The sequence below is a fragment of the Gymnoscopelus braueri genome, assembly GCF_963280865.1.
Source record: "Gymnoscopelus braueri genome assembly, chromosome: 7".
In the NCBI taxonomy this organism is placed as follows: Eukaryota; Metazoa; Chordata; class Actinopteri; order Myctophiformes; family Myctophidae; genus Gymnoscopelus; species Gymnoscopelus braueri.
This window is the reverse complement of record NC_137608.1, coordinates 25,427,331-25,450,528: the sequence shown is the minus strand read 5'-3', so window position 1 is coordinate 25,450,528 and position 23,198 is coordinate 25,427,331. Positions and strand designations below refer to the sequence as shown.

At 42.9% G+C, this 23,198-nt stretch overlaps 1 protein-coding gene across 1 annotated transcript in view; it reads right to left on the bottom strand.

Moving 5' to 3' along the window:
• Positions 1-937: 937 nt before the first annotated feature.
• Positions 938-23,198, bottom strand: part of fancc (FA complementation group C) — a 41,646-nt gene continuing 19,385 nt past the window's right edge. The window contains exons 5-15 of the mRNA XM_080433543.1: positions 20,980-21,087; positions 20,792-20,856; positions 19,796-19,960; positions 19,545-19,689; positions 14,914-14,969; positions 11,855-11,954; positions 10,001-10,076; positions 8,388-8,493; positions 7,067-7,241; positions 2,869-3,081; positions 938-1,608 (exon numbers count right to left, since the gene is read on the bottom strand). Coding sequence (XP_080289669.1) covers positions 1,423-1,608; positions 2,869-3,081; positions 7,067-7,241; positions 8,388-8,493; positions 10,001-10,076; positions 11,855-11,954; positions 14,914-14,969; positions 19,545-19,689; positions 19,796-19,960; positions 20,792-20,856; positions 20,980-21,087 — 1,395 coding nt within the window. The 3' untranslated portion in view covers positions 938-1,422. The remainder of the gene's footprint in view (positions 1,609-2,868; positions 3,082-7,066; positions 7,242-8,387; positions 8,494-10,000; positions 10,077-11,854; positions 11,955-14,913; positions 14,970-19,544; positions 19,690-19,795; positions 19,961-20,791; positions 20,857-20,979; positions 21,088-23,198) is intronic.

Below are 23,198 nucleotides of genomic sequence, written 5' to 3'. Positions count from 1 at the left end.
CTGAATTATATATTTATGGACTTGTATATAAATTGTATATATTTTTGGACGACTTGTGCATTTAATTTGTCGGCAATACTTTGCCACACTTTCTCCCTGAATCCATTTATTGCGGCCGTGTTTTCTTTCTAGCTTATTATACATATAACTTCCTCGTATGATTCCGGGGAGACATCAAATTTCTCTTTTGGGTCTTGAGTCAAGACCCCGGCTCCCGGGGAGAAGACTCAAGACCCAAAAGAGAAATTTTATGTCTCCCTGGGAGCCTGGGTCTTGACTCAAGACTCTTTTGGGTCTTGAGTCTTGGGACTCAAGACCCAAAAGAGAAATTTGATGTCTCCCCAGGAGCCGGGACCCAAGCCTCAAGACTCTTGAGCTAAAAAAATTGTGAACCACTGCCATTTAGAACAGTGGTTTTCATCACCTGTACTCACCTGGCATAAAAGGGGCTCTGAGAGCAGCTTGAGCCATTCATTACTAAACTACATGAAGAGACCACCGCTGAAGAATTGATTGATTGATTATACTTGCATATTGTTTTCATTAACGTTTTTCAGTTTTGTAGTCAGTGTAGTGTTGTTGTTAACTTGTTTCCCCCGAGATCTTTCCCAGAGTATCCGAGGGGAATCTCGCCTGAGACGGACAGACGGATGGACAGACACATACAGTCTCCGGCCTGGCGGAGACAACAATGAACAAACCCCTCGTCTCTGCGGTGGTGAACAGGAACTTTACCCCCGACTATGAATTTAATCAAAAATGTAATAATTTCTTCCGTATGACATTCTTGTCCAGCCAATTTGATGAGAATTCACACACCGCTTCTTGAAACACTTTGTTCACAACAAGACGAGGCAAAAACATGATCTCCCCGGCAAAGGTACTGTGGGAAGATGCCAATAATCATGTTTTTCATTTTGAAAGCAGTGACGTCACGTTTCATTATGCAGCGTTGATCACATTTTATTCGGTATTGTTGGTCTTTTTCATAAACAATAAATGAACAGTAACATTGTTGTGGGGCCTTTCTTTTTCCCTCCCCTCCCAGGTGGGATGTCTGCCAGGCGGTGTGTGTAGCGTGAAGAATGTGTGCTGTGAGACAATTATATGAGTGGGAGGGTCTTGACACATTTTATGAGCTGCTGGCTCCCTGCAGTATGATCTGTCATTGCTGAGGTGTCCTTACGGGCCCAGTAGTTGTGTTTGTGTGTGTATAATTGTTAGCCTTTCCACATAATCTGTGTCCTCCCTCTGATGTTATGACACACTCTTCAGATTCCTGTCATTGAAGTACTGCATGTCTACAAGAGTGTGGTGAATCATGTCTACTTGTTATTCTGAATACGCGCCCCATAAACCCCTTAGCCAAGACTCCACTGGTGGTGTGCGTGTACATTTGGTGCTCTCGGTATAGTGCTCCCTTTACAAGTGTGTGTGCGTTGGATTCTCCGCAGAAGTCTGTGTGTGTGTGAGCATCTCCTGAAGAGCCTTGATCCTGAATTGAACGCCGTTAGCATCTGTGGATAAGCAGCCTCGTCCGTTTAGTCTGAACTCCATCGAGCTGAGAACACACACAGCTTCATCGACCACGCTAGACTGCTCCACCACCTGGAGTGATACACACACACACACACACACACACAGTAACGATTTAAAAATAACAACATTTAACAGTGCACCCTTTATGCACTCTGTGTATTTTCATATAAGTGAGATCATTTACTTTCCCGTGAAAACGCAACATCTGGACCCACAATGCCCTCCTTAAGTAACCCACACATTCCATGTCATGTTTTCTGAAATGTAGTCCGTCCAGGCCAGACAACTCTTCCACGATGCTAAAGAGACTCTGTAATTACGCCCCCAAACATTTAATTTTACTCTGATAGACTTAAACACTTTTTTGTGGAGCTCTTACAAAACCTTCCAAACTAGAACCCTGTCCCTGATACCCTTCAGTTGTAATAAGATATTTTGTATTGCACAACAAGACTTAACCATGAATGTAATAACTAAACAATCTATAACACGCAAAATAAATATTCTGTGGCCTACTGGCAGTGTGCACAAGGAAATGTGGTGCTGATCGGTCCATCAGTTTGCGAGATTAAGTCCGGACACAGACAGACAGACCGACACTCCTATAGGTGGCTAGACTCCTGCAGACGCCATGCCGTAAAAAGAAGAAAGAATGACAGTCCTTACATACCGAGGACTATTTCAGCCAAACATATATTTTTTCAACTGCTGTTTGTGTCATCCACACATAATGCGAATACTATGCAGCGATAAAGCAACAGAATGTATTTTTGGAACAAGGTCGATTTTTCACCACAAATACAAGCATCAACCTGTATGAATGAGGCATCACCTATGTGAATAGTTTGAATTGAAATATTTGCCAAATCATTTTCTTATTGTTTAGACCAGTGGTTCCCAAACCTTTTAGCTCAAGACCCAAAAGAGAAATGCGATGTTTGCCCGGGACCCAAACTAGTGAAAATAGCAGATCTACAAGCTCATAACGGGTCGCTGCGAGCTTGCAGATCTGCTATTTTTACTACTTCTTAAGCATTCGTTTTCAAATTTTGGGAATTTCTTCCATTCATTTTATTCATGAAATTATTTTTGAAACATTTTTTTATTTGTTTCCAACTCATGAAAATGTGTGAATTTTTGTTGAAATCTTTAGAAAATCTTTCAAAATTATAATAATTAACTGGAAACAAAAAATAAAGGAATATTCACTCGCGACCCACGAAAATGGATCCGCAACCCACAAATGGGTCCCGACCCACTGTTTGGGAAACAGTGGTTTAGACCTTGAGAGACGTAGACCGTGGGAGACAATATGGAGGGTTTCCTCACCGTCCGTACAATCTCTGTCGCTCCGCTCAAAGGGACCGCGGAGAGAACAGCGAAGTTGACCAGAAGGCTGAGGATCAATAGTGGGGCTAGGGACAGTTGCTCGGTGCGGGACAGGTGCTCAACCAATGGCTGCAGGTAGCTGGAAGGTTGGTGAATACCGGCGGACACCAGAAAGAGGGATCTGAGGCGCTCCCACACTTCTCTGGCTGCCACCTGGGAGAAACAAGGTAACATGCATCATGCCATTTACACACTTACTGTATGCTGCGTTCACACCGCCAGTGACAAAGATACAGTCTACCATTCATTCTTGAAGGAAGCCAGCGACATGAAGACACAAAAGAATCAAGATGCATCCGACGTTTGTAGCTGCTACAAAAGCTACAAAAGCTACAAAAGCTACAAAAAAGTTGAGCTGGCTTCAACTTCAGCTACAAAGATACAAATATGCTGTGTAGCTTTGTATCTTTTGTATCTGCTAGTGTGAACGCAGCATGAAACCCTACTTTAAGTACAGTACTTCAGTTGACTGGAGTCCCCCAGGGGTCTGTACTTGATTCCATCTTTTTTCCCTCTACACAAAAAAATAATAAAAATCTACAAGCTCACAACACGACACCTTGTGACCTTGTAGATTTTTGCCTCTTATGACATGCTCAGAATAGGGAGGGACGCTAAGGTTCATGTGGTTAAAAGTGGATGACGCTGAAAACTATTTTCCCTCTGTGGTCATCTTTCCTGACAATGAAGTAAATAATAAACATATCAATACTTTACTTTAGATTGTAAAGAAAAAGGGCCAGGTCAACCTTTTGTATTGGGCAACATTGCCTACAATGGTCCCGAAAGACGCTATAAGACAAGTCTTCCTGGATTCAACGGGGAGACGGAGAGACAGGAGACGGAAAGGTGAAACTCAGACAGGCTGGCCAGATGCACTCGATGAGAGATCAATACCCCATAACCCTGCCCCCATATCTGTGGTGTGCACTCTCTCTCTCTCTCTCTCTCTCTCTAATAGGGGTCATCCATAATTAATCCCTTAGTGTGTTATTCATCCTTCTCTCAGTCTATTCCTGAGCCTGCGGCAGGGACAAGGCTGCCGCAACTGACGCAGGCGATGCACGCTGTCAGACACCATACATAGGCACAGACAGAAATAGACATATAGACATGAAGAGGCTGCTGTCATCACACCCACCACCTGATCTGTACGTGTATTCTGGGTGCTAAGCATGTGCACGTGCAGGCACTGCACCTGTGAGCTACCGTACATGGGCAACATCACATCTGACCCCCTGACCCTCAGCACAGGAGCCCCCCAGGGACGCGTACTCCTTATACACTCATGACTGCATAGACCACGTACAGCTCCAATGTCTTCATCAAGTATGCTGACGATAGGCCAGATTGTCTGCCTACAGGGATGAGGTCAAATCACTGCACTCTGGTGCAAGGAGAACAACCTCGCCCTCAACGTCAACAAGACCAAGGAGCTGATCGTGGACTTCAGGAAGCCGATGAGAAAGCACGAGCCTATCTTCATCGTTGTAGTTGCAGTGGAAAGTACACATCGAGGAGGAGCTCAAGTGGGACACACACACCACACATGTGAGGGAAAAAAGCTCAGCAATGACTATACTGGTTTCGTCGCCTGAAGAAGTTTGGAGTGGCTCCCGCATCGTCAGGCTGTACTACAACAGCTCCACTGAAAGCGTCCTTGTCAGGCTGTGTCACTGGCTGGTATAGAAACTGCACCGCTCGTGAACAGAGGAACCTACAGCGGTGGTGGTGTGATCAGCACTCATAAATTTAGAGTAGCCAATTATTTTTGACTCGTTATGCCAAATAATTCCTCCCCACACATTTCTGTGTTGCCACTGCTGTTGTATCCTACCGACTCACCTGCCAGTGAGGAGCCCCCACCAGGAGGACGTAGGGTCTTCGTCCTACTCCTCCCGCCCAACACTCCCTGCTGACAGGTGCCGCCCTAGCCCGTAGGTGTACGTGCAGTGACAATTATCAACCTCCCTGACCCGCTTCCATCCCCCGAACACGGGCCAATTGTGTTCGTGTGTAGGCACTCGACAAAGCCGGATGCACCACGGCAAAAAAAAAAAGAAAAAAGGAGCAACATTCAAAATCCCCTCCAATTTTCTTTTTTTTTAGACCTGGAAAACCAATACTTAAAGGACGACTTCACCCATTTTCAACCTGTCTGTGTTTAGAAACCTGTCTACCAGTGACATCATCGATGGGGAATCGAAGATAATAAAAACTACAGGCTTTCTATTATAATGGAAGCCATTATTCTCGCGTTAATAAAAATAAAAATAAAAAATTTGAAATATTGAAGAAAAAAAATAATCGTAACGACGATGTCACTGGTAGACGGGTTTCTGAAGTGTCCACAGCCCTGTCCACAGACTGAGTAGGGAAAAATTACAGAATTTCACCAGGAGCATTAGTGAGGATCTATTATGAAAGTCGTCCTTTACAGTGCCTTGCGAAAGTATTGACCCCCCTTCACTTTTCCCACATTTTGTTATGTTACAGCCTTATTCAAAAATGTATTAAATACTTTTTTTTACCCAACATTCTCCACACTATACCCCATAATGACAAAATATATATATATATTTTTTGGCAAATGTATAAACTATTGAAAAGACAAAATCACATGTGCATAAGTATTGACCCCCTTTGCTATGACACTCAAAATTGAGCTGAGGTGCATCCTGTTTCCACTGATCATCCTTGAGATGTTTCTATAACTTGATTGGAGTCTGCCTATGGTAAATTAAGTTGATTTGACATCATTTAGAAAGGTACACACATGTCTCCATCAGGTCCCACAGTTAACAGTGCATGTCGGAGTACAAACCAAGCCATGAGGTCTTGTCTGTAGACCTCTGAGACAGGATTGTATCGAGGCACAGATCTGGGGAAGGTTACCAAAAAACCTTCCGCGGCATTGAAGGTCCCGACAAACACAGTGGTCTCCATCATTCGTGAATTCAAGAAGTTTGGAACCGCCAAGAACCCAATGGTGCACAATGGTTTTGTCCAAACATTACACTTGGCTTTCAGGCCAAAGAGTTAAATCTTTGTTTCAACAGACCAGAGGATTTAAAAAAAAAGTGCCTTTTGGCAAACTCCAAATGGGCTCTCATGTGCCTTTTACTGAGGATTGGCTTCCGTCTGGCCACTCTACCATGAAGGCGTGATTGGTGGAGTGCTGCAGAGATGGTTGTCCTTCTGGAAGGTTCTCTCATCTCCACAGGGGAACACTGGAGCTCTGTCAGAGTGACCATCGGGTTCTTGGTCACCTCCCTGACCGAGAACCCAAGACCCACCTCGCCCAATTGCTCAGTGTGGAAAAAGTGAAGGGGGGGTCAATACTTTCGCAAGGCACTGTAACTATACCTTTCAATCCGGGAACCCCTTTTGGTGTAGTTGTTGCTGTATACAGTATATAGCAACATACATTTTTGTAATTTATTTTAATAAACATTTTAGTTTTTCAGAAAACTTAGGTCAGGATTTAGAAGGCGTTTTTAGAATCGGCCTCAGATCTACAGTAAATGGCTTAACTCTCTCAGTGCCAGACCCCGAGTTATCCCGAGTTTTTGGGTTATACCCTCAGTGCCAGAACGAGAAATCCCGAGTAAAAAAAATAAAAAGAAGAAAAGTTTTTTTAATTTTTTTTAAGTGTTCAGAACCCAAGATATCATTATCTGAAGATTTGCAGCTCCATCCACTCTTTGTTTAACCTAAAACTGAAAAAGGCTGTATCTCGCTTCCTAAGCACTTTTTATTTTCTTTGAAAAAACAAAAAAAGAATTCTGGCAAAGTTCGCAATAATTTTTTAATTTCATTGGCACTGAGAGAGTTAAATTGAATATAGATATATTTTTTTAATTGATTAAATCGATTGGTTTGATTAACTGCTGCACCCCTACTGGCATTAAACATTATTTTAAGGCTACCCCAAGAGCATCTGTGCCATAACATTGATCCCTTTACATTCTCCTCAAGTATAGAAATAGATTGCAATTGCAACTCTCATATATGTGAGGTTACAATCCCTATGAAAACCCAAAGCATTGAAAAAAAAAGTTTGACCATAACACAAAAATGTATGTGACTCATGTAAAAAAAAAAAAGATACATTTCTTGGCTTGAGAGGTGTTCTTACCAGCTGTAGGGTCCTGTGGTGCCCCCTGTTGGTGGGGTGGTGGTAGAAGGTCAGCAGCCACAACAGCGCACCACAATCCTCTGGGTCTGCAGACACCAACAGCTGGACAGCCACCTCCACCCAGTGGGCACACTGAGCCAGCAGGAACCATGCCTCGAAAACAGCCCACTGACCCCTACGGGATGGGAGGTGAAAACACTCACTGGCACTGCTCCATCTAGATTCTATAGAAGGTTGATTAAAAGTTTAGCTGATTAAAAACCCAGACTGCCGACGTTCAAGGTGGATCATCATGAGTAACGCTGCAGGCAATGCAGCGTTGCACATTGTGTGGGCTACTGAGCCTAAATAATAAACGCGGTTTTCAGAAGAGACAGTAGAGGCAGATGGAGATGGAGCGGAAACAGGCAGAATATTGGGTTCGATATCGGGCGTGTGAGCAACGCGGTGAAAGATAGCGAGCGAGGGGGCGAGCAGAGCGAAAGAACGCCAGACAGCTGCAACGTCTCGGGCACGGCCTAAAGTTAGATGAGGGATAAAGATCTCTCTCTCTCAAATTTCCCTAATACCCATCATTAGAGCTCGCCTCTGCTTGTACACCACCACCCCCACCACCAAACTTTAACAGCAGTCTTCAGAAGGCCCTGGCAGCTGCATCCCCCGCTCGGAGCGACACAGAAATGCTACTTTCCCACCGCTGGCTTGCAACAACATTTTGGGATTTCTTTTTTTTTTTTTTTTTTTTTGCACGGTGCTCCGGAATGAATCGGTGGTGGGGGATAATGGGCCCTGTTAAAAGCCGCAGCTGGAGGGGTATAGCGAGTCAGCCGTCTCCATCCCCGGGGCCACCAACCGCATCTCAGTTTCCCCTCCTTCTCTCCGTCTCCCTCTAATCGCTCATTTCTCTTTTCTTATATATTTTTTTATATCTACGTCCCTTATCCTCTCTCTTTCTCGGTCTAAAGCCATCCAGTCGTCATTCGCTCGTTTTTCTTTCTAATACGGTGTAGGTTTTTCGTTGCCCCTTTCCCTCCCCTCGCTAACCCGCCTTCCTCTCTCCTTCTCTCTCCAACGCTCATTTGCTCGGCAGCTCTCTCTTTCCCAGGCTAATAGCCTCTAATGAGCGCTCGGAGGAGCCACACCGCACGCCAGAACCTCTCCGCTGTGATGCATGGGGGAAAATATCTAGCTAACCGCCCCCTCAACAGCAGCTAATGGAAATGAGAACACTGCACAGGCATTCGGGAGGCACACGTAGTAGGAGGCACACACATTAACACTTTTCTCTCGCTCTGGCTTTCTCGTTTGCTCTCTCTCTCACCTGGCGCCTCCATCTTCACCCCCGTTCTCCTCCTCCTCCTGCGTTAGACTCTGCAGGGAGCCACTTAGCCAGTTCAGGTGATCTTTCCAAGCCTCCCGGGGCATTTCTGAAAGGAGAGACGTGCAAATATGGATCAATCATCAACCGCACGATTCACTCACATGTGTACCATGCCGAATTTACAACTTTTCAGAGAACACACGCAACCGGGAAAGCATCTGTGTCATTTTAGATTTTACAAGCCGCGCTGAGACCTTGTATACATCGGCTATTTTTGAAAAATCTTTTAAGTGTAAGCGGGAAAAAAAAGTTTGAGAACTACTGATTTAGAAGGCATTTGTAGAATCTGCCTCAGGTGTTAATGGGTTAAATACATTTTATGGAACCCCTCTGGATGATCAGAATGGGAGTATTTTCCCAGGCCGATGGTTATAAACAATGTAATTTGTTACATTGTTTATACCAGCACCAGCACGAGCACCACTACTGATTTCCCTACTCCACCCAGGGACACACACACAAATCCTAGTAAAACTTTAGGCCTCACTGTACCATTCTGTCACCGTCCCCTGGTGAAAAATAGCCCTTCATCCCGTCCACACGACTGATAATTAACTGTGGAACTCTGGCTGGACGCCAGCGTGTCCCTAAATGCCCCCCCTCCCCCTCCTCCCCCCTCCCGCCGCCACCAACAGCCATTCATGTAAATCACTCCTGCCTACAGGGCTGGTCTGGCCATGCACTGATAAGCGCCGCTGGACCCTCGCTCTCATCCACCATACATACGCCTCCACAGTGGCACAAAGATACCTATACAACACTCTAACAGTGCCGAGGAACCCGCACATTCAGTTCGGGTCATTTCAGTTTTTTTTGTTAACCCATTCAAACCGGGAACGCATACTGTGTAATTTTAGATTTTTTTAGCTATAACCATTATTCTATACTTTGGGCTATTCAAAAATAGCAGATACAAGCTTGTAGATCTGCTATTCGGTGCAGATCTGCTAGATCTCTAGATGCACTCGGTGCCGCGCTATGAGCTTGTATATCTGCTATTTTTGAATAGCCAAAGAAACCTTAAAATGACACAGCTGCATTCCCTGGTCTTAATGGATTAACGAGCAGATTAAATAAAGGTCAGTTGGTCTATTTGTCTACAATGATCGATGGTTCTCGTTTAGGCTGCATACAGGAAGGTAAAATGGCAGCACATCTCTGAGCATTCTCATGGGAGCAAAGCGGGGCGAGAACCTCTCTTAAAAACACCTAGTTAAAAAAAAACTTCACTTCCGTTCGCCGAATCAATCAAAAACATTGATTTAATGCGAAAACAGTGACGGGTGTTAACTACCTGCTATCGATCTATGAAACACAAGACAGCCATTCATTCTGCTGGAGGCCCGCTCTGTTTACACACAGTTAAAGGATACCCAGAAGTGAGGTTCTTTCTCACAATACAAGGACACTGCATACTTAGGCATCAGAACGCGCGCACACGCACGCACACACACACACACACACACACACACACACACACACACACACACACACACACACACACACGCACACGCACACGCACACGCAGTCATGTACTGTATACACACACTTGCCTGATGGTTGAGTAAGAAGAGGAACCAGCAGTTTGCGAGGGGCATTTGGAAAGAAGGCTTTCAGGGACATGCACCCCTGAAACAAAACAATATAGTCATTACGTTGTGGTTTGCAAAGCTAAACCACTTATTTCTGAATCCATTCCCCTGTGCAAATCTCATTGAGCTGATGAGCTCACAAACTCGGCACACAATACAGTATTTCGGCATTGCAGCACCAAAAGACAACACTTTGACAGGAAGGCTATTATGCCTCATTGATGTAGTGTGTGCTAAAGTGTAATGTTGTGTGTACTAGGCAACGTTTAGTGCAGCATGAATACCTCCTGTGGAATGAAAAGGCGACTGTGCTACAAGTACAGTCGCTGCCATCTAGTGGTTAAAGCACAGCTTAACTTTACAACACAGGGATTCTGCCAGACCACTTCAGTCTATCCACCCGTTTCCGCGGGAATTTACTGGAGCAAAACTCCTGTGTGGGAAACATCCTGCGGGGGGACCGGAAGTAGGAAATAGCGGCTCAGTGTGTTTACATTTGCCAGCAGAACGTAGCTCGTTCGCAGCGTGCATCCGTTGTCTGTCAACAACACAGTAGTCTGTAGTGTGCCTTGACTTCAGTGCGCTGACTCTCTCCCCATGCACCGCCCCCCCGCCCCCTTGCGCTTTAACTACATGCAAAAGGCCCGTTCGCCGCAGTACAGCTACGTTCTGCTGGCAAATGTAAACACACTGAGCCGCTATTTCCTACTTCCGGTCCCCCCGCAGGATGTTTCCCACACAGGATTTTTGCTCCAGTAAATTCCCGCGGAAACAGGTGGATAGGGCTAGGCGAACCACCGAGACGGAACTGGTCAGCACAGAGACTAAATATCAGAAAAATATAGCACATTATATACTGTAGTTGTGTTTTCCACCATATACAGTACGTGACACCAACGTGTCATACGCCCAATACCAGTGGTTCCCAAACTTTTTAGCCCGAGACCCAAAAGAGAAATTAGACGTTTGCCCGGGACCCAAACTAGTGAAAATAGCAGATCTACAAGCTTGTGGATCTGCTAATTTCACTACTTCTTAAACAATTTTTTACATTTATTTATGCCAATTAGATTTTTTCATTTACTTTTGAAAAATGTTAGAATTGTTTTTAACACATTCCACGCCAGAGTTTAATATCATAATGTACTCACCAGTGCCAGCGATTTATTGTAGTTTTTTTGTTTTTTTCACGTCGCCACAGACCTCGCTAAATACCTTAAGATCACGCGTTAAACTGTTTGTAGACACACAGGGTAGCTGTGTGAGTGGCCCAGAGAAGACCGTTTCAATCGGCGACATTCCATTTTGCAGTAGTCGCGGTTTATGTTAAACAGCGATCAGCGAGGAGAAAAACAACAACCGAGATAATGGCGGATTAGGGGAAGATTTAGAGCGACGGCGGGTGGGAAGGAAAATTCTCCGGATACGGATATTTCCATATCCGGGTGTGCTACAATGAAATGTGTCACTGCGAGGGAGGCCTACAATGAAATGTGAATCTGCGAGGAAAAAAATAAAAATAAATACCACTTCGCGTAGATCTACGCGACTGGCACGCTGCGCAATTATTTAGGTTCGCGAAGATCTACGCGATTAGCACGCAATGTAGATGAAAAGTTGTGATTTTTTTGTTACTTTTTTTTTAATCTTTAGAAATAATATTTTTTTTAAATTTATTTAGGATATGGAAAAAGGGAGATATTTACTCGCGACCCATAAAAATGCCCTATACCCTCCCAAGAGAACCTGCAAGTGTGTGTGTGATTCTATGTGTTGATTTACACACTACGGTTGGTTGGTGACCTCCAGGTGTACCTGAGACTGCAGCAGTGTCAGTTCCCTGAGGAAACAAATGGTGAAGGAGCTGAGCAGTGACAGTAAGGCCTGACTCCCTTCCACCTGCTTGAGGATGGACCTACAGGACGCACGCACGCGCACACACACACACACACACACACACACACACACACACACACACACACACACACACACACACACACACACACACACACACACACACACACACACACACACACACACACACACACACACACACACACACACACACACACACACACACGGCTATTTTCGATGAAGAGATTTTTGGTGTACAAAGTACCCCTGGTGGACCCCGGTTTAAGTGGTTAGAATCATACAGTGCATGACTGCATGTAATGGTTCGCTGGCATATCTTTCGCAATAACCACTGTACATTTACAGTACGTATTGTGAATGTGATGTGATTACTCAGTGGTGGAAAAACTACTACAATTGTTTACTTAAAGCTTGATTATGTAATGTTTCTTGGGGAATAAATGTTATTTTGTCCAATCTGTATGGTAGAGTATGTTAAAAAATTACTCATACCGGCGGAGACTCTGGTAGGAGTATTTGAGTCCCCTGCCGGAGACTCCGCCGGTCCTCAAATTATTGGCTCAGGAATGCGAGAAAAAAAATCCATGAATTCCAGGCTTCATAGGGTGTGTAATTGATAGAAAATAAGTACTATTTTGGGTGACCTACTCCTTTAATACAACATAACTTATAAAATACAATCAGTATTTGGTCTCCCTGCGTCCCTCCATTGAGACATTTAGGACACAACCTTTGAGACAATCCTGTTTCTGGTTTGACATGAATTTTAACCTTAAAGGAGAATTTTGGACTAAAGTTTTCTTACCTTTTCTATGACGTTATGATATCTTAGGATGAATGGTACAGTAGAAAATCTTCATAACTCCACCCCTGAGCCGCCACAGCTTAAAAGGTGCGCGGATAGGCCTTAGGTTAGATCACATATTTTAATAGCTTTAAAAAAAAGCTTTTTTTTTTTTTTTTTTTGGGGGGGGACAGTGTTCTGTCACTATGAACGTCAGATCTCAAAAAAAAAAAAAAAAAAAAAAAAAGCTATTAAAATATGTGATCTAACCTAAGGCCTATCCGCGCACCTTTTAAGCTGTGGCGGCTCAGGGGTGGAGTTATGAATTTTTTCTACTGTACCATTCATCCTACGATATCATAACGTCATAGAAAAGGTAAGAAAACTTTAGTCCAAAATTCTCCTTTAAGGTTAAAAATTCTCCCCAGAGCAAGCAGGCAGGCTATATTAGCTCAGTAGTGGTAAAATGTTTAGCACTTGCACAGGAGACCCATGTTCAAATCCGGGGTAGAACAACAAAGTGCAGCTTTAAGTACAATTTGCAATACCACAATGTAGAAATACTCTTTTAGAAGTAAAAGTCCTGTATTAAAAATGCCTGAATAAAAGTACAAAGTATTGTACTTAAATAAATAAATAAATAAAAATAAGTGGTTAATGTATGTTTTGTATTAAGACTCTGAATCTAGAAAGTAACAAGTAAAAAAATGTTTTCAAATAATTGTAGCAGACAAAAAATCATAACATTTGCCTCTGAAATGTAGTGGAGTATAAAGAATAAAGTATTAAAAAAATGGACAAACTCGAGTAAAAAAAACAGTGCCACTGGCCAAAATTCATTGTAAAAAAGTGCCATTCAGTGCCACAGCCAAAATGCATTGTAAAAAAAAAGTGCTTAGGAGCCGAGATACAGCCTTTTTCAGTAAGAAGTTAACCCTTTAAAGGTCACCCCAAGAAAAAAGCATTGGAAAAATTATTTCTTTGCATTTTGTATTTATTTGGGGCAATAGTAACAACTATCAATTATAATTTCTTTAACAGACCCAACAGTTTTCCAAATATAGGCCTCTACCAAACGGTTGAGATGTCACTTTATGGTAATGGTAAAAGTTTCATGCATATACATTGATTTATATGCATTCACTGAGAAATATGTCTCCCATTATGTTCCCCAGTCTCTTCTGCTTGTGAGAGTTGATCAGCATCATCTGTTTGGTCATCTTCTTCATCACACAGATCATCAAAATAGTCCATTTTTTATTTCAGCACCACTACCTTTACCATTAAATGACAATTCAACCATTTGGTTGAGCATGTTTTTTTAGATAGGAATAAAATCATACTAATACATAAATATAATGAAATAACATTATATGTATTATATTAACAACACTGAATTAGCAAAAGCCCTATTTATCCATAGCAAATAGTACATTTTAATTACTTTAGTTTAGCTTCACTACTTACCATAAAGTGACAAACAACCCGTTTGGTAGAGCATGTTTTCAGAAAATTATTAGACCATTATTAGATTTTTTTTTTATTGTATCAAGCTACATAATCAGGTTCAGTAACACCTCTGAGATGATAATATGACAAAAAAAAAATCTTACCTCTGAAATTTCAACCAAAAAAATCCCACCTTTCAGGAGTGGATTAATTGATTTTCACTTCCTAAAAAGTGGCTACCTGAGAATCCATGTGACTGGGAAACAGTGACATCTGGTGGACCTTTTTTTGCCATAACATACCTCAACCAAATGGTAGAAAGGGCTCAATCAGGTTGAGTTAAGTTCAGCAATGTTGTCAATGAGAAATAGTGACTTAAAATGTGCTCTACCAATTGGTTGAGCAGACTGTTAAAGGGTTAAACAAGAAGTGAATGGAGCAGAACATTTTCAAATCATCATATCCTTTTTTCTTTTCTTTTTTTTTTAGCGTTTTAGACGTCCAGTGGCACAGGGCTTATTACAAGGGACGTTTTAGACGTCCAGTGGCACTGAATGAGTTAAGTACAGTGCTGGAGTAAATGTATTTTCTGTCACCGCTAGTTTTAGTCATGAGTGTCTGCCCCTACACTGGGAATCACAGTTCAAACTGATACTGTAATGACCATGTAGCTACTGTACCTACCAGAGGTGTTAAATAAAGTAAATGAAAAACAAAGTTACAGTATGACATTAAAATGACACAGAAACTACATAATTACACTCACCTGAAAATGTCATTCACCACCAAGAACAGTGAGCAGTGTACAGAACAAGCTTTAGGCTGGAACACACAAAAACAGAGATTCATCACTTTATCTAGGCTCACTATATTAGTTTAACCATGTATTTGACTGACACACACACACCCCCCCCTTTATGTCTGCTTTCCTCTTATCTACAGTAAACTTACTGTATAGTTTATGTACTGTAAATAGAGACTTGAAAGGTCTGCTTTATATTGTAAGAAAAACAACAAAACCACTGGGTGTCACTGTTGCTACATCTGCCAAAGTTCTATCCTATCTGTTCTCCCTAATGGGTTATCACTCAAATCATCTCTCTCCTTCAATCATTCTTTCTTTCAGTCTCTCTCTCTCTCTCACTCACTCACACACTCACACTCACACACAAAGCCTAAGTCATAGCTCATCAAACAATTGTGTTTTGCTCGCCAAAAACACGATTTTTCAAATGAAGCGTCGCATTTTTTCGCTCTAAACTTTCATAGAGCACCACCATCATACGACGAGGTTTAAATTAGGCTTAATGCGGGCCCGTCATGTGTTTTACATTTAACACATTCTAAAAACGCCCCTGCACAAACATTCACCAGCTGCAGTGTACATGCATGCCTCCCACTGCACGTTCATACATGGAGCAAAAAGAATTTCTAATTATTCTCCTGCTATCCTCTCGCTCGCATGGTGTGGGAGGGCAGTAGTAAATGTAAGTCCCTCATCGCTCTACTTTTCCAGGCTCCCTTGGAGATACCGTAAGGCTTACTATAGGAAGGACACATGTAGATTACCCCTGTGGCTTTGATCCCACAGCATGACACAACATGTATAATAAGTGTAATAATTTGTGTGCCTGAAGAGATAGAAAGTGTAAGCTAAGTTAAGTGTCAGGAATCACGTGTACCTCTGGCCTTGGATTGAGTCGCATGAGAGGCCTTCTCTCGTTCTACTGTGTGCTTCTCTCTCAGACTGTCTCAATAAATATGTAATACTAAAGGCCACTTTGCTTTAAACAAATAAATGAAAAGATACTGATTTCTGCATTCGTTTCTCATAAAAGGGACAACATTCTACAAATGAAGCCACTCCCGCTCAGACTGGGTTTATTAGAGCAGTGATTCTCAACTTAAATTTCAAGGACCCACAGTTTGATGAAGCATTAGAGCCCCCAATTGACATGGTTAAAGAATAAATTTTTGAGAGAGAGAGTACAAACAGAACCAAATGGAACTGCAAGTGTCCATTTTGTTCCGTTTGTACACTGTCTGAGTGACAGACCCATAGGTGTAAATTTGGTTCCCAAATATCAATCATTTAGCTTAGGAACCCTTGGAACCCCCCCTCAAGGACCCCCGAGCTTTCCTCGGACACCATGTCAAGAACCACCGTAGGACATCCACCTCAGAAGCACTGCAGCAAGGAAGTGTCATTACTTTCTATATACACACAGGTATGTCACCTTATTACATTTTTGTGCTAGAACCGCTGTTAGCTCGGTCACACAGAGGACCAGCCACTGAAGTCAATAAGAGCAAACAGAACCCCCTGGTGTTTCTGTGATGTTATTACAACACACAAATTATTCTCCTTCAACTCGCCATCTTCCTTCGTCTGCTGAAGGTCTGCTGAACTACTGCTCCTCCTTTCTTGTCCACTCAGTTTTAGCAAATAATGTGGCAAAACATTAGAAGACAGACTGCGTGCGCGTGTGCGTTTGTGTGTGTGCGTGTGTATGCACGTATGTTTGTGTTTGTGTATGTATATATATACTGCAGGCAGACAGACATCTCAAGATGATGGGATTAAGTGTAATCAGGCAGCGGCATAGTCCATTGTCCAATACATGCAGCTGTGCCAGGTCCCCCCCACACACACACACACGTGTGTATCTGTGGTATATATATGTGTGCCATCATGGTTTCCCCCTAGTGAAAACAGATGGGATTTTTAGCATCCTCCTCTGTACCTTACCGCTAACACTTCAAGGAGGTCAATTACACCATGCAGCAAACATCCTGTTTTTGGCAGCCGGGCCCAGGAAGTGAGTGTTTATTGTTATTGGACCCGTGTCTCGCTGGGACACGTGGGGGGGTGGGGGGTTAGCCCAAAACAGGAATGTGAGCCTAATTTCACGTTTCCCATTTTTGATTGCAGTTTAAACAACCAAGGGAGAGGGAGGCAAAAGGAGAGACAAGCCAGTTGGCCACTACGCTTTTTTTTTTTTTTTGCACCCTCAAACACTCGCACAAACACACACACATAAACATACACATTTGAGATCTAAACAAACCCGAAGGGTCGATGAAACCCAAAACGTATGCCTCCCACCCTCGTTAACAGACACACTGAACATGATGCAATTTCTCAAACAAATGGTGTGTGTGTGTGTGTGTACACTAGGAGTGTCCAATCAGAGATGGATGAGGGAGAATAAACAAATAGATACATGCCAGTAAAGATAAACACACACGCACGCATGCACACACACACAAATTCAAGCACAAACCCGCACAGATGCTCAGCTGAGGGACACTGAGCTGTTTACAAGATCCCATGTATGCCTTTCCCCCACCATGCACAGATGATTACCAGCTCTCTCAGAAACTCAAGATGACGGGATCAAGTGTAATCAACGGCAGAGTCCTATGCTGTACATGAAGCTGTACCAGGTCCTATATATTGGTTCTCTTTGCCCACGAAGGCTATCAGAACCTTCCAGAACCTGTGAAGTTCCGTAATATTTATGTTGTTTTAGTTTCAAGGAGAAGAAGGTAAAACATCCGCACACTGGTTTAAAGCTCCCAAACTGTATTTTCTTTAATGCCTCATAACCAGAACCACCCCTGAAGGGGTGGGTACTGTATGCCATAAAAAAATATTTTCAAAAATAAAATAGTGGTATTGTGTTGCTATAGCGTTTGGTTCCAATGTCGTCATGTCAGCTTGACCAATCCAGAGCATCCGCACCGCTTGCTCCTCCCATGGATTCCCAGAACTCTGGGTTAGTACTGCCTCCTGAGCAGGGCCAACGTTAGGCTCTGAGACATTATGTGAAACCAGGCTGTAGTGCAGTGGTTCTGAGAACCTTATGTGAAACCAGGCTGTAGTGCAGTGGTTCTGAGAACATTATGTGAAACCAGGCTGTAGTGCAGTGGTTCTGAGAACATTATGTGAAACCAGGCTGTAGTGCAGTGGTTCTGAGAACATTATGTGAAACCAGGCTGTAGTGCAGTGGTTCTGAGAACCTTATGTGAAACCAGGCCGGGCATGGCTGTGTGTCCGTAACTTTACACGGCACACCCAGCTCTCTCAGGGCGGCACAGTAAAGGGCCGCAGAATGGTGGTTGGGAAACGCTGCTCTAAATCCTTAAATAAATGTGTTAAACCTGGTGATTTTGCTATTTTTATTAGGAAGAAAACCCCGACGGGATCCGTGGATCCGGATCTTCAAATAGTAAAATCAACAGGAAATTAACATTTGTATTTAAATGTTTGTGTTCGTTTACGTGCTAAAAGGGTGACTTTGAGAGCTGTTTCGCCGTACAATGTAAGCCAATGAGGAGCATATTTTTAATGAGCATCAATTTCTAATCAATGGAGCAATTATTTTTGATGTATTGGTATTGCCCTTTAACAGGAGCAGAGGTTCACACAATCTACCCCAGTTCCCTCCCTGACCAACTAGTAGGACTCACTAGTGCATTGTGTCAAGACATAATCGCCTGCCTTGCCCAGCTACTAACCTGCCAGAACTGCCAAATGGGCAGGCACATTACCACTGCACCACCCGAGCGCCTTTGTGTCTCTATTCTTAACCTGTCAATAGATCAAATCCTGCTAGGGAGTTCTGACAGTTTTGTCTACATCGTCATGAATCCTCTATTTGCACCAACATATCTGATATAGTTAAAACTTGATACAGGCTAAAAAGTAGCCAATGGTCTAAAGAACATATTATTGTGGTAGAAATTTTATATGAGACCCTCTTCTTCAAAATCATTGGTTATATCCAATAAATCTATCATCATTTCAGACTTTTTGGACTAGATAAAACCGTTAAAACCGGTAAATGATGTTGCAATTACCGGAGCAGTCATGGGAAAGAGAGTTCAGTACTTACTTAGCATGGTAGGGATTGTGTAGAACCAGCCAAATGATGTGAGATGCTGTTTGGAGCTAGCCAAATGATGTGAGATGCACGCAGAGCAACACCAAATTGTCGACGTTAACCATGCAAGAATAGTCTATAAAAGCCCATCAAATAGAGAAATGGGAATTTTCCGTGAGGTTTGAAAATGAAGAGCACAAATCCCTAGCATACGTTAAAATGAGTAGTCATTAAATAACAGTTTGGTTTCACAGTTTACAAAGCAGCGCAGAGTATATTAAGTGTGCAGTGATATGCAATGCTGGGCGCTATAATGCAGGACAGATGAGTCAAACTGGCTGAACCGAGTTTGGATTATATTATTGCTTTCAACTGCAGAGGCCAATTTAACATGAGCTTTTACAATCCAATCTAATTTGTGCTGTGGCTGAAAAGGTAGCAAACCTTACAATTTAACTGTAGTACAATGGTACAACATTCTACATACAAATACACTGCAAACATCACCCACCAGTACTGATTGTGACAGCTGCTGCTCTATGTTGTGTGGCGTAGCGAGGGCAGACTCCACCAGGCTGAGTGCTGCCCCCTCCAGGCTGGGCAGATCATCACACCAAAGAGAAACCAGTGCCTGCTCCTCCAGAACCAAGCACTGGCTGAAAAGAGTAGTATTAGTAAGTATTATTCAATCCAAATGTTGTATTACATGTATTGATGCAATTTGGCAAACTATAAGTCTGATCAAGTCCCTGAAGCACTTACCTGGAGTAGGCAGAACTTACAGCATTCAGGAAGTCTTGGCAGAGGGTTTCCCTAACACAGGTCACTGGCCGCTGCAGCAATGCTCCAATAAGAGGTGCCGCCTCAGGACATGTGACCAGTGGAATACAAGCCTGAGATGCAGCCAGAACATGGTCACATGAACACCTGCACAGAGTTATTCACATCAGGACAGCCAAGAACAATGTCAGATTACCGTCAACAATTGATTTCCTGCCCCCGAGAATGACGTTAGAGCAAAATGGTCACTGTGTGAATATGGTCAATGGTATACAGACCACAGCATCCCTAGCTCTCTAAAACACTATCCCTATTCTGGGCATGTCGCTTTGCGATACGTTGTGAGCTTGTAGATTGATTGGCTATAATTGCTATTTGACAGTAATAAGTGTCAAAGTAAGTATATTGTTTTAAGTGGTTCAATTTAAAGATGACAGATTCATAAAATGTTCTATTAAATCTAATTAGAAAAGAAGAAACAGGAAGTCTTCTTGAGTTTTGAGAAGGTGGTTAGAATGCTAGTGAAAGGACTTCATCCATGCTGGACCCTGTGGTCAACAAATATTATGTGGGGAATAGGGTTGTCACGATTACAAATTTAAGTTGACGATTAATTGTCACTCTGGAACAGTATGAATAAAAATTACATTTCTGTTTGGCTTTTAGCCTTCGTAAACAAAAGTTGCACAGGGCAGATATGACAAATAACACATATTTAATTACTTTATACTTAAAAAATAATCGGAAATAGACAATCTATAATATCAAAACGTGTCGCATCGCGACGCGTTTTGAGCTTGTAGATCTGCTATTTCCACTATTTTTGCCATTTAAAAAAAAATGTATGAACATTTTTAAAATGGAATTGATTATGACGATTATGCAAAAATGATTGCGATTATCTAAGATAATTGTGATTAGACGATTATGAAATAATTGTGACAGGCCTAGTGGGGAAGAGCCTGATCTTTATAGTACCTCTGATTCGTTGTGCCCAGAGTGCTGCAGCTCTTCCCAATCTCCCGCATCAGCAGTCCCACCGTCTGAGAAGTCGGGAAGAGGACAGGTGCCATGATGCAAACTGAGACCAATACACAAATGCACTGATATTGACGACGACAGACTGAAACAAAGTCTCCTGAATGGTCAATACCGAGATCCAGTACCTTCTTCAGAACTCTGAGATGGTATTCAGTTGATGGGAAGCCCATGTGCTTCACTAATGCCTGCATGGCGGTGCCATCTTCTTCTGTGGCGAGCTGACACAACACATTCTGCAGGGGAGAGAGCGGGCACCACAATGTGCAGCAGATTATTGGTGCTTATTATGAGTACAGTACATCTTAAAACTGCGGACGAGACTTTGATTTGTCCCATGATTCATAACATCAAAGCTAATTAGTTACTGTAAGTAAGTATAGGATGACTCTGCTGTTGGCCTCAGTGTGTTTGAACCACACGAAGAGTGGAGAAAAAGGCATTCCAGCGATTACAAGAGGCAGAATGTATGGACGGCATATGAGAAACATCAAAAAATGAACATTCTTCTATTAGGGGGGCCCTTGGTGTTTTAACAAGCATATTTCAGAAGGGGCCTCATCATACACTGATAAACTAGACTAATAAACCCAGCTGATTCTGGTCTGGGAATAACTAGTCATAATGAGGGAACAAAGAGAGCGGGCACCAGACTCCTACAGTAAGTAAGTCACAGCTTGGCCAAAACTTACAACAGTGGTTCTCAACATTTTTAACCCAATAAGACCGGGATCTGTGGGTCATTTCATTGGCTATTCAAAAATAGCAGATATACAAGCTCATAGCGCGCCACCGAATGGGGGGGGTCCCTAGAACAAAATATTTTGAGATGGGGTCCGCGGCCAAATACATATCATTTTGGGTGGTCCTTGACATAAAAAAGTGTGAGAACCACTGATTATTATAGCAACATAAATAAATTTAGAAGACATTTGTAGAATCCCCAGAAGCAAAGATTTGAGTTAAAAATGTTCGCTTTAAAAAATATATATATTCAAAGATGCACAAATTTTCACGATGTATCAACAAAAAAAAAAGATCTACAAGCTCGTAGCACGGCACTCGGTCCCGCGCTATGAGCTTGTATATCTGCTATTTTTGAATAGCCAAAGTATAAAATAATGGTTAGAGTGCTTACACAGATGCGTTCCCGGTGTTAATGGGTTAAGATGTAGCAGCACGAATTTCAAAGGCCACTTTGAGGTGGAGAGAGCATCATCAGGGATGGATTTCACTAGATTTTAATGACGCTGAAGTAAGTTACACAGATTTTCTTTAGAAAGTGCATGCCTGAGCTTTTTCCAGCGTGCAAGAGTGGGCCCTTACACCTCCACTGAAGAACCGTGGTCTTGTAACGCAGGCCTCAAAGTTCCCGTAATATTACGAGTGAACGTTTGGCAACCGATTCTCACATTAGGACTCACTCGCAGTAGCGATGGAAAGTAAGTAACCACAAAAGACGGCTTAAAATCAGTACATTATCTTGAAGCTTTGAGACAAGTGGTAGCTTCTACAGTCATTCAATCATAAAGAACATGGATCCATTGGTTACAAAAGTTGAAAAGTGTGTGTACAAAGTCCAACAGTACCAGATGAGGCGTCACATCTTCAGTACACATCTGTTTCTGAAACTCCAATAAACCAACAACACAGAGAATTGCCACGCTGCAAAGAGCAGAATGAAAAGGACAAATCCCTTGCCGATTGCCGATAAAGAGAGAAAATCTGTGACATACAGTGAGATCGAGAAAGCAAAACAGAGAGATTGAGAGACACAGAGGGGGAGAGGGAGAGAGAGGCTAGATGTGGTAAGAGGGAGAGACAGAGAAAACACAAACGAAAATGAGAAGAGAGAGCGACGAGGGAACCAGAAATCCCTAGGAGAGGAGTTCTGCAGTGCTGGTGGTGGGTCTCTGTGGTTTCTCTGGCCGGGCTCTACAGCACGCTAAGATGCTTACCCTCCACAACAACCCCAATCACTACCATGTGATCTCCCTCAAACCCTGCACATTCAGTACTTACAAAACCACTCACACTTATCCCACCCTGGGCAAGAAAGCACAGTGGGGCCGGGGACCAGAGAGAGAGAGAGAGAGAGAGAGAGGAGCGAGGGAAAGACTGTTTGAGGGAACGGCAGAGGGAGAATGGAACGCATCAGAACGGCCACATTTTGGAGGGAAAGAAAAGGGTGTGGTCAACAGGAATGGAGTATTGGTGAAGATAATTCAGGTCAAAAGCCATCTTTCCCTCTCCCCTTGAAAGAAGTAACCAAGCTGTTTTTTTTGGGGGGGGAGCCTGGACATGCTGCTGGCATAAAAATTACCCCATCCATAAATCTAAAATTAAA